General features: G+C 48.2%; 1 protein-coding gene across 5 annotated transcripts in view; it reads left to right on the top strand.

The window, feature by feature from the left end:
- The window catches only part of Glt1d1 (glycosyltransferase 1 domain containing 1), a 91,657-nt gene extending 81,200 nt beyond the window's left edge, over positions 1-10,457 (top strand). For 4 of the 5 annotated variants that reach the window (XM_021163965.3, XM_021163963.3, XM_021163964.3 and 1 more), the window contains one exon: positions 8,610-10,457. In XM_021163965.3, the coding sequence (XP_021019624.1) occupies positions 8,610-8,771 (162 nt within the window). In that variant the 3' untranslated portion in view covers positions 8,772-10,457. The remainder of the gene's footprint in view (positions 1-8,609) is intronic. The other variant, XR_015047002.1, reaches the window with a different exon arrangement.
- The last annotated feature ends 234 nt before the right edge of the window (positions 10,458-10,691 follow it).

Below are 10,691 nucleotides of genomic sequence, written 5' to 3' on the forward strand. Positions count from 1 at the left end.
GAATAGACCAGGACTGTAGTGTTGGACAGAGGGGTCCTGTGCCTTGGCTGGGTTTCTCGGAAGAGTCCAGCCCAGGTGAGGGATGCAGAAATGGTTACATACGCACATGCACACACAACACACACATACACACACACGAAAGCTAGCACTCATGCAGACATATACTTATGCAAATATGTCCCATTCCCTCCCACACATGTTGATAGGTGCTCTCACCTCTTTCTGTCTCTGTGACTCTGTCCCCCTACATTCCTTCATCCTCCCCTCCTTCCCCCTCCCTCCCTTCTCCCTTCCTCCCTTCCTTTCTCCCTTCAGCTCTCCCTTCAGCAGGAATTCTGGTACTTTCTCACCTAACACCTTCCTCTCCCCACACATAAAGTGAAGTCTCTCAACCTTTATTCATCCTGGTTTATCAGGAGAAGGGACATTTCCTGACTGAGGCCCACAGCTGCCCCATGCTGGAGACAGATGGCACAGTCTGGCAGAACTGAAGCCCCCAGTGACCCATGGAACCTGGGCTTGATGAATGTGGCTGGATAGAAAGGGCCACCAGATGGGGCTCATGCCTCAGGAAACATGGAAACTGCACCTGGGGTGAGCTCCAGCCTGGACCTCAGCATCTCTTGGGCTTGGTGTAGGCCTGAGTACCAAGGCATTGAGGGCAACATCAGGAGAATCTTGCTTGTCAAGAAGTCTCCCAAAACACGAGGGAGAGAAGGTGCATGGTTTCTTTAGTGACCTCCATGGTGTCCTTACCATCTTCTGCACAGTCACCTGCCAAAATGCAAACTTGCCTCTTTGTTGCTGAAGAAGAAAAGATGAGTTAGGGATGGGCCTGCAACCCGGGAGAGGAGCCAGTGTGACTCAGAGGGACAGAAAGGGAAGGGTTCTCTTTCCTTCCTTCCTTCCCTTACTCTTTCAGTACCCTGTACTTACATCTACCTGTACCCTATGAGGGCTCAACCAATCCCACTGCAGGATCCTTCTTCAAGCTTTGGTACCCAGGTGTAGGGCAGATCTAATGGCATCCCTGCCCCTGGCTGAATCAGAGCAGAACAGTACTGCTCCATGAGAGGTCAGCACCCTGGAAGTCATCAGGTGTCCCTTAGAGGACATCCTTGGGCTGTCACTGGAAGGGTAATGCTGGAGGAGAAGGAGGGGGCTGCAAGCAGGCTCAGTCACCTGCCTGGTGCCTCTGCTTGTGTTTCCTACTGTCCCCACGTACTGTGAATTCTGTCTCCACGACAGAGCTGAACCCAGTGTCTACTGTGTCCCATCTCTGTCAGGCAGCACTTGATCCTGTTAGGGCTATTTATCTCAGTAGCCACTTCCATTGTAGTGCCTTTCCTGGTCCTGAGCAAAGGAACCTGTTTGAAATAGTGGAGTTTAGTCACATGTCTGAGAACCCCACTGTGCTTCCCATTTTATACAGGGAGTGATATACGTGCTAGGCTATGCTGGGGCCCCCGCATCACACCCACCATGCCCTCCTTCCTCTGCCCAGACCCACTGATTGTGGCCCCCAGGAGCTGGTCTCTGTGCAGAATGGCATTCTCATGCTAGCTCCTCTGCTGGAGAGCTCTCCTTGGCCCAGGGAACAGCTGGCTTCCCACCATCGCACCAGATCCGCAGTTTTCCTTTCTTTTTTTAATCATCTGTGAATGAGCCAGCTGCCTCCTCATCCATCCCAAGCTCCTGGAGGCCAGGGCTGGAAGATGAGGAGGAGAGCTGTGGAATGCTGTCTGCTGGGCAGGATGTGGTCGTGGTACCCACGAACTGGCAACGGCTATGCACCGTAGTTACGTTCCTGTTGCGGTGATAAAACACTACAACCAGCGCAACTTACAGAAGAAAGTGTTTAGTTGCTTATATAGTTCTAAAGGCTTAGCGTCCATAATGGTGTAGACGGCACGGCACACGGGGCAGAAGCAGGAAGCTGAGAGCCCACATCCTTGGCTGCAGTCACAAAGCAGAGGACACATTAAAAGTGGCTGTAGAGTCCCCTTTCATCTCAAAGCTCGCCTCCTAGTAGTCTGCTTTCTCCGGCAAGGCTGTACCACCTAAACCTCCCCAAACAGCGCCACCAACTGGGGACCTAGTGTTCAGACGCCTAAGACAATGCCCGGGGTGGGGGGCATGTCTCATTCAAGCCACCACACTCAGTTAAAGTATAACATCAGGCCACACAAAACTCCAGCACAGAGGGGGAGGGGCTCCAAGGGATGCAGCCCTGGCTGAGGAGCTATTGGCAGTCGATGGCTGTGGGGGCAGGGGAGAGTAATGCATTCTTGGGAGTATGTGGTAATTGGTAGGACGCTCACAACCCATTGGATGATCCTAAATTATGTGCTACCAATTTTAGTGAGGGTTTTTTTTTGCTCTTTGTCTTAAAAGAGGGAGATGAAGCTGAGATGTGTTAAGGGCTGGGGTGAGAGAGTAAATAGGATTGAGATACTTTGTATACATATAGAAAATTTTCAATGGATACATTTTAAATGGTCCTTTCTTTCCTTCCTTCCTTCCTTCCTTCCTTCCTTCCTTTCTTTCTTTCTTTCTTTCTTTCTTTCTTTCTTTCTTTCTTTCTTTCCTTTCCTTCTTCCTTCCTTCTTTCCTTTCTTTCCTTCTTTCTTTCTTTCTTTCTTTCTTTCTTTCTTTCTTTCTTTCTTTCTTTCCTTTCCTTCTTCCTTCCTTCTTTCCTTTCTTTCCTTCTTTCTTTCTTTCTTTCTTTCTTTCTTTCTTTCTTTTTTTCTTTCCTTCTTCTTTCTTTCTTTCTTTCTTTCTTTCTTTCTTTCTTTCTTTCTTCCTTCCTTTCTTTCTTTCTTTCTTTCTTTCTTTCTTTCTTTCTTTCAGAAAGGATATTGTCTCCACCAAAAGAGAGGATGATAGGGAAAGAGAGTAACCTCTAGGAACAGTTCCTTTCAGGCCCCAAGACAAACAATGGTTGTTTGTATCACTTAAAAAAAAACAAACAGCCGAGCGTGGTGGCACATGCCTTTAATCCCAGCACAGAGGCAGGCGGATTTCTGAGTTCCGGGCCAGCCTGGTCTACAAAGTGAGTTCCAGGACAGCCAGGGCTATACAGAGAAACCCTGTCTCGAAAAACAAACAAAAAAAGACAAAAAAAAAAAAAAAAAAAAAACACCACCACCAACAAAACAACTTTTTTTGCAGGTGTCTGAGCAAGGCTCTGCACACCTGCAACCCTGGAGGTAGCATTGGTCCGCTACCTTTTCATTTTGTTTAGTTGGCTGTATCCTTTGTGTTTCTGAGTGACTTACTGAGTATGCTCCGTACCCCACTCCACTGACTACTCACTGGGGGGATGGGAGACACGTGGTTTTCCTAAGGCTGACTTATAGGCATCCATACTCATTCATGTCTGAGCTCTCTGAAGACCTGTGTTTCTTTGCATGGTGTTTATTCTCATTGTCTTAAGTGTGTGTGTGTGCTTTCTCTGCCTTTTACTGATCTCAGCGGCTTTCAAGGGGGTATCACTGGTCCTAGAGAAAGCACTTCCCTCAAGGCCACTTGACCTGCTTAAGTCAGCACTTTGGTGACATGAGTCTGTGGTGACAGCTCTGTGGAACCTGGGATTGCTCCAGGTTGGCTGACTGCAAATCAACCTCTGTCCCCATTTAGTGTGTGCACTCCACAGACATGTCCCTGAAACCTTTACTCTGTAGTTCTTCCGTCTGTCTGGTGTGGTGGCCCGTGGTAAGTTAGAGATATACAGACTGACATTACACATATATCCTGGACTCATGTAAGGCCATGGAGTATGGACCAGTCACAGACATCATAGCTCCTGACCCTTGCCGTGATCCCTCATCTTTGCCATGGCTCCTGACCTCTGCCAGCTTCTCAGGTTTTCTCTGTGCGTGAGTCAAGAGAATGGGTTAGGCTCACCCCACAGCACCATAGTCAGTATGGACAAATAGGGTCATCCATGTGAGTCTTTTCCTCAGACCACATTACATTAAAAGCTGGTTCTGTCATCTGAGAGGAAGGAAAAGGTAACTTTTGGGTATTCGTGGCTGAGTCCCATGTGGGCACTTCCGCTGCTCCAGCTGAAGCCAGCCGCTCACCCAGTGAGCCCAGTGATGGTTGTGCTACAGCTGAGCTGGCGCTAAGAGGTCCAGAATGGCCTTCCTCTTGCAGTGGCCTGACAATCCCATCCTTGACATGTCATCCTCAGTGAGGCTGCCCCAAGCAAGTTTCTGTGTCGTTTTCCAAGGTGACTTGGAGAGAGAAAAGCAAAAAAAAAAAAAAAAAAAAACCAAACCTAGAGTTTACTTCTAAAATGTACTAAAGTCTCCTCCTTCAAAGCTTTGCCTGCAAGTCGAAACCACCACACAGACACAGCACACTGAGGGAGGTAAGGCCACTTGTTTACCTGCAGTCACAGGGTATGGGGAGTGGGCCTCGACCCCAACAGGAACCACAAAGCAAAAACCCTTCTATAAGAGGATGGGAGACTTTATAGACAGTCCTTGACCAGGAACAAATAGGTGGCAAATGGCTTAGCCACTTACAGGGACAGTATCCAGGCTCAGTAGATAGTCACTGCAGGGAAAACTTTTCCTTCCTTCCTTCCTTCCTTCCTTCCTTCCTTCCTTCCTTCCTTCCTTCCTCCCTCCCTCCCTCCCTCCTTCCCTCCCTTACTTCCTCCCTCTCTCCCTTCCTTTCTTTTTTTTTGGGGGGGGGGTCTGGTTATTTCTCTTCTTTCCTTCCCCCTCTTGCCCATTCATTAAGCCAGCCATAAGTTGCATCTGATATCTAGCTTCGGTCTTTTCTTTCTTCAAACCCTCTTTTCCAAGACTTCACTGCTACGAAAATAAATAAATAAATAAATAAATAAGTTGGGTACTTTATAAGAACCTATCCACCATCGCTCAGGATTTTGTTCTAAAATTATCCTGAGTCCTGTGGTGACAGTAAGCAAGGGCCCTGACTTCAGCCCAGTCCTTCACACCAGATAAATCACAGATATGGCCGGCGTTGTAAAGTAATATTCCCAAGTGCTAAGCCCATCGAATAATTTTAATATGAATGCTATTATGACACGTGGTAGGAATAAATATGTTATTTTTTTATGGTGAAAAGAACACCAGCTTACTAGAAAATGTGTACATAATACATAAAAATAAAATCCCACCCACATAAATGTTGCTATTTATATTGCCAACCATAAAAGGCGTTCAACATTTAATTAACAATAATTTTGAGGATAAGTGGCTGTTCCCTCTTGACGGGAAAGTGCTTTGTGTTAATCTCAGGCACTGTCTCCTGGTTGGAATTTACTCAACCTGAAGTAGAGTAAGGTTACAATAGTAATTAAGTGTACATGAGTTTCTGCATGAGAGTCTTAGAGTGTGTGTGTGTGTGTGTGTCTGTGTGTGTGTGTGTCTGTGTGCACAAGTATGCATGCAGGTGGTGGAGTGCCTGTGGAGTCCAGAGGACAACATCAGCTGTTGTTCCCCTTGTTTGTTTGTTTTGTTATGACAGGGTCTCTCACGGGCTTTGAATTCACAAGGAAGCTAGGTTAGCCTGCCTGTGAGCCCCAGGGATATCCTCCTGTCTCTTCCTCCCTGGTGCTGAGTGACTACACATGTGTGTAGCCACATAGAAGTTCTTTCTAGTGGGTGCTGGGGATGGAAACTCAGGTCCTCATGTTTGCATGGTCAGCACTTTCCTGACTGCGCCCCGCCCCTGCCCCAGATTCTATAGCAACTGCCACCACTGCTCTGGCTGACAGTTGAGTCCCAGCTGCAAACCTCTTTGTCTCCCTCAGGAAGGGGAGTCTGTGAACTTAAACCCAGACCTCCTGGCTCAGCATTCCTTGCAAGCCATAGTAAATAACGAATGCTCCCCTCTCTTCCTAAACAAGCTTTGATATCAGAATACATCTTAATTTTTCTAATTAGGAGAGGCTTTGAAATTAAGTACTGGTCAGCAGGAGGCTCCCCGATGCATCAGTTAATAATGCACACATGGTCTGAAGGGAAGCTACAGGAGTGGAGGCATGAAAACAAAACCCAGGACCTTCTCATGCTCCCTGCATGCAGCCTGAGGGGGTGATGGCCTTTGCTCATTCACAGAGAGAAGACTAGGCCGACTCCACGATAGCCTTCAAATTGGCAGTTAAGGAGACGAGGCCTAAATCTGTTTCCAAGAACTGGGCAATTCCAGGTCCAGGTCCAGGCCTCAGAAGCTGCCCTGCCACCTGCTCTGAGGCAAGGACAATGGGTCAGCAGCAGTTTCCAGACCTCCTCAGCAACAGTTTCCAGGCCCCCCATGCTGGTAACAGTTCTAGACCCCTGAATTCCCCTAATGTGCTTTAAGTCAGGCCTGCAGACCTCACTTGGTGGTCTCTCTCTATCTTGGTAATCAGAGACTTCAGCACACTGGACTTCTGCAGAATAAAACACTCTTTGTGTTTTTATATACTATTTGGGTCCAGGATATCATTGTACAGTGGATTAGACCCTCACAACAGCTGGTCAGTGTGAGCTCAGAGGTGGTAACTAGCGTGTTGGAAATCACACAGCAGAGAGAAAAGGTGCAGAATTGGCCCTGGGTCCCAGAACTTCTTCTGCACCAGGCATTGCCTGTGGCATAACAAGCTTCTCTGACCCCAGTGTGTGAGCCGAGCGTCTCTAGCTATGGCCATAAAAGAGGGAAGAAATCCTGACTCCTGAATCACTGCAAAGAAAGTGATTATTGATATTAACTATAATATTAATGTTATATTTATATAGCATACATAATACTGAATATTTTATAATATTAAATGTATAACACTAAATATAATATTAATTCATATATTTATATTTATATATATTTCAACTGAATTGAAAGCCAAAAGAAAGGGGGGGGCAGGTTTACTTGGGAATGGGCTCCTGGGTGAGTTCACCAGTTCCAGGGGATGAGAGCAGGGGTGGGGATAAGGACTGTGGGGGTGAGGTGGGGGTTGTCATTGGCATACTATGGTGTGGAAGTTTCTTAAAGACTGTAAAGGAGGGAGAATGATGTGTCTGCCACATGCTGGGCTTGTGTGGGGATGGGGCATGGGGGGGTGTGGATGTTGCCTGCTGGTGACTTCAGATGAAGGCGGTTGGGATAGCTGTCAGGAATGCAGGACTGGGCTTTCTGTCACCTTTTCTGTTCCCAGGCTTTCCAAGTGGGTGCGGTTGGAGAGAGAGGGAGGAATCAAACTTGCTGGGCCAAGTCCGGGATAAGCCAGGGACTCCCATCCAAACACAAGTCCATCCTCAGGGAAGCCATGAACTCAAACTGGGCGGGAACCTGGGGGTGGGTGAGAACTGAAGCAGAGACTGCTTACAAAAGCTGCTTACAGCCGGGCGTGGTGGCGCACGCCTTTAATCCCAGCACTTGGGAGGCAGAGGCAGGCGGATTTCTGAGTTCGAGGCCAGCCTGGTCTACAAAGTGAGTTCCAGGACAGCCAGGGCTACACAGAGAAACCCTGTCTCAAAAGACCAAAAAAAAAAAAAAAAAAAAGGCTGCTTACAGGTTTGCTCTCCATGGCTTGCTCAGCCTGCTTTCTTATAACACTCAGGACCACCTGCCCAGGGGAGGCACCATTCAACAGTGGGCTGGGCCATCTCACATAAAGTATTATTATTATTATTAGTAGTAGTATTGTTATCATTATAAAATACTTCATAAACTTGCCCTCAGGCCAAAAGAGGCATTTTTCTCAACTGAGGGTCACCTGAAAAGACATCAAGTTGATGCAGATCTAATCAGGACACTCTATATCCCGTATCAACCATGAACCAGTTACAGATTGTCAGGAAGGGGTGAGCGACTCCTCAGTCTGTGGGTCCCAGTCTTATGCAGGTGAACTATAACCCCTTCCTCCAGCTCTACCATCTTAACATTCCCACATGGTGTTCCCTGAGCCTGCAGGGTGTGGTGAACACATCCCACTTACGGCTGAGTCACTTAGATCTTCACTCTGACCATGTGCAAGTCTCTGCGTAACCACCGCCTACTGCAGAAATAGGCCATGAGATGATGATTCTCGTTGGACTAAGGAAGGCTGGGGAAGAGCCTGATTGACAGCTCCAGGGTTTCCGGTGGACATTCTTGGCGGGTGTTTATGGGCACAGATCTGTGGGGATGTGCGTTTGTGTGCGTGCTACTTGAAGGTACAGGTCACTGCAAAGCTGCTACGAGAATAGTGTGAATTCATGGTTGTGGGGGTAGTGCTCCCTGGTGTGTGTGTGCATGTGCGTGTGCGTGTGTGCACCCTCGTGCATTGTACCCACTGAACTATCTTGCCACCTGACATATACAATGTTTCTTTCCTTTTTTTTTTTTTTTTTTGAGACAGAGTTTCTCTGTGTAGCCCTGGCTGTCCTGGAACTCACTTTGTAGACCAGGCTGGCCTCGAACTCAGAAATCCGCCTGCCTCTGCCTCCCAAGTGCTGGGATTAAAGGTGTGTGCCACCACGCCCAGCCACAATGTTTCTTAATCCCAATGCTTGCATTACTCTGATCCTGCTCCCTCAAAGTGATTTTTCTCCAGGGTTCCCCCCCTGCACCCATCACGCATATGTGTTTCTCATCCACTTCCTGTCTTTCAGGAGTTCATTCAGTTGGCAAAAAGACTGGTTAGCGATCCCGCCCTGGAGAAGGAAATTGTGACCAACGGAAGGGAATATGTGAGGACGCATCATTCCTGGCAGGTGGAGAGAGACACCTACCAGCGCCTCATCAGGAAGCTAGAGACGAACTTGGAAGAGTAAATGATGGAAGTCCGTGCTCACCACATCTGTCCCAACAACCATCAGGTGCTCAGCTCGGGGCAGATGCCAAAAGATGGGACCCAGTCCTGGACCACTGGAATCCTAGAGTCCCCAGGAACACATCCAAACCCCACCCCACCCCAAGTCTCTTCCTGTTTGGCAGACAGTTCTGCTGTGCTTACAGCTCAGTTCTGGATGGACTTATAGCTCACTTCTGAAAGTGCTTGTGACTCAGTCCCAGAGGTGCTTACAGATCAGTCATCAGTGGGCTTGTAGGCTCACTGTTCAGTCCCAGATGGGTTTGCAGCTCTGTGCAGGAGATGGAGGTGCATCTCAGGGGCTTTTGGAGGACTGTTTCAAGGACTGCTTTTACAACATAATGGAGGCTTATTTATAAGCAACAAAACCCAAAAAGGCCAGGATTGTCAATGGAGTGGAGCTGGCAGCATTTTTGATATGATCTTGATCAACAAGCTATCACGGGACATGGGGGTGGCAGGGGTTGGTAGGGAGGTGGGCTGTGGTTGGCATGCTAATAAGCTCTGGAGAGGCTATGAATGTATCATGTTGTGTCACTTCTCACTAGTGTACCTGAGAGCCCAGCTTGCTTTCCAGAAGAGGCCCTGCCACCCCTGTATGACATCACAGGGAGTCTGGCTCTCAAGATGGAGGCTGGGGGCCTTGAATTCAATGTGGGCGGTCTTTCCTCTTACTGCTATGGAATTGAGAACAAGTGTTGATTGAGTCACAAGACTCCAGACAATGGTGGGACCCAAGACTGTGACAAGAGGTCACTGGGGTATGAGAAGTCAATCTGGGCAGTGGGGGTATCTTTCGATGGGATCTCCCTACAACAGTGCTCCGTTCCTCCAGCAACCCTTTTGTTGAATTTCAACAAGGCTGTGCTACTGTGAGCAGGACATGCAATGGCCACTTGTGTAAGCAGCTTGGAGGAGGAGGAGGAGGAGGAAGAGGAGGAGGAGGAGGAGGGAGGAAAAACCGCAGCCAATAGCCGCACGTGTGAAAAGTATCAGGCTGTGGAAGGAATGGAGGAATAGTCAGAACCCATATCATACTTGCTCCAACTCAGAAGGCTCGTCTGGGCCTTTTGCATTTCTTAGCAGCAGCAAGCATCTCCTTTTAAGAGAAGCAGGCTGGAAGGAAGCAAGCTTTGTAAACCAGAACTTCAGGGATGAAATCAGAGCCCGATTCGATAGAGGATGTAATTCTCAGCCTTATATTCTGTACCTCAGATCCAGCACCGTCACTTTCACGTAGGCTCCAGCAGAGGCAGCAGCAATCCCTCACTGCTTGAGCTTCAAGCATTTGCAAGGCGCACTGAGAAATGTGTCCATTTCCTTGGCCCTCAGCCTGAGCTGGGGGTCTTACCTCTCTGGGCACAAGAAGGGGTGGTGGTGGAGGGGGTGTGTGGAGAGAATCACGAGGCCTGAATCTCCATAGCAGCTCCTCTGAGCCCAGAGTTCAAACCCACCTCAGGAGAGGTGTGTAGAGGTCAGGTATCACAGTTGTTTACAAAAACAGGATGCTCTGGAATGCTTGCCTCTCCTTTGCGTAGGGATGACATCACTGCCTGACCACTGTGCCAGCATCACTAAGCTACATCTGCAAATGCCCTTTGGGGAAGGAAGGTTTCTTAACTAATAAAGTGTGTTACCATCAGCTATATATATCTATTTTTTAAAGCTGCTGTTTATTTATTCCAGAAGCACCTCTTGTGGGGAGCAGCCCCAACACCCTACCCCACCCCTGCAACATGGTCCCCAAGAAAACAAATACATTACTCGAATTTCTGATCAGAGGGGTTGGACATGAACTTATACTGAAGTGTAACAGCTTTCCCTTTCCGTACCAGACACTTGAAGGACATAAAGAGGAGCGGTTTCTGCCGACTCAACAGCT

This window comes from Mus caroli, unplaced genomic scaffold, assembly GCF_978045245.1.
Source record: "Mus caroli unplaced genomic scaffold, Mus_caroli_1 scaffold_4, whole genome shotgun sequence".
Lineage (NCBI taxonomy): Eukaryota > Metazoa > Chordata > Mammalia > Rodentia > Muridae > Mus > Mus caroli.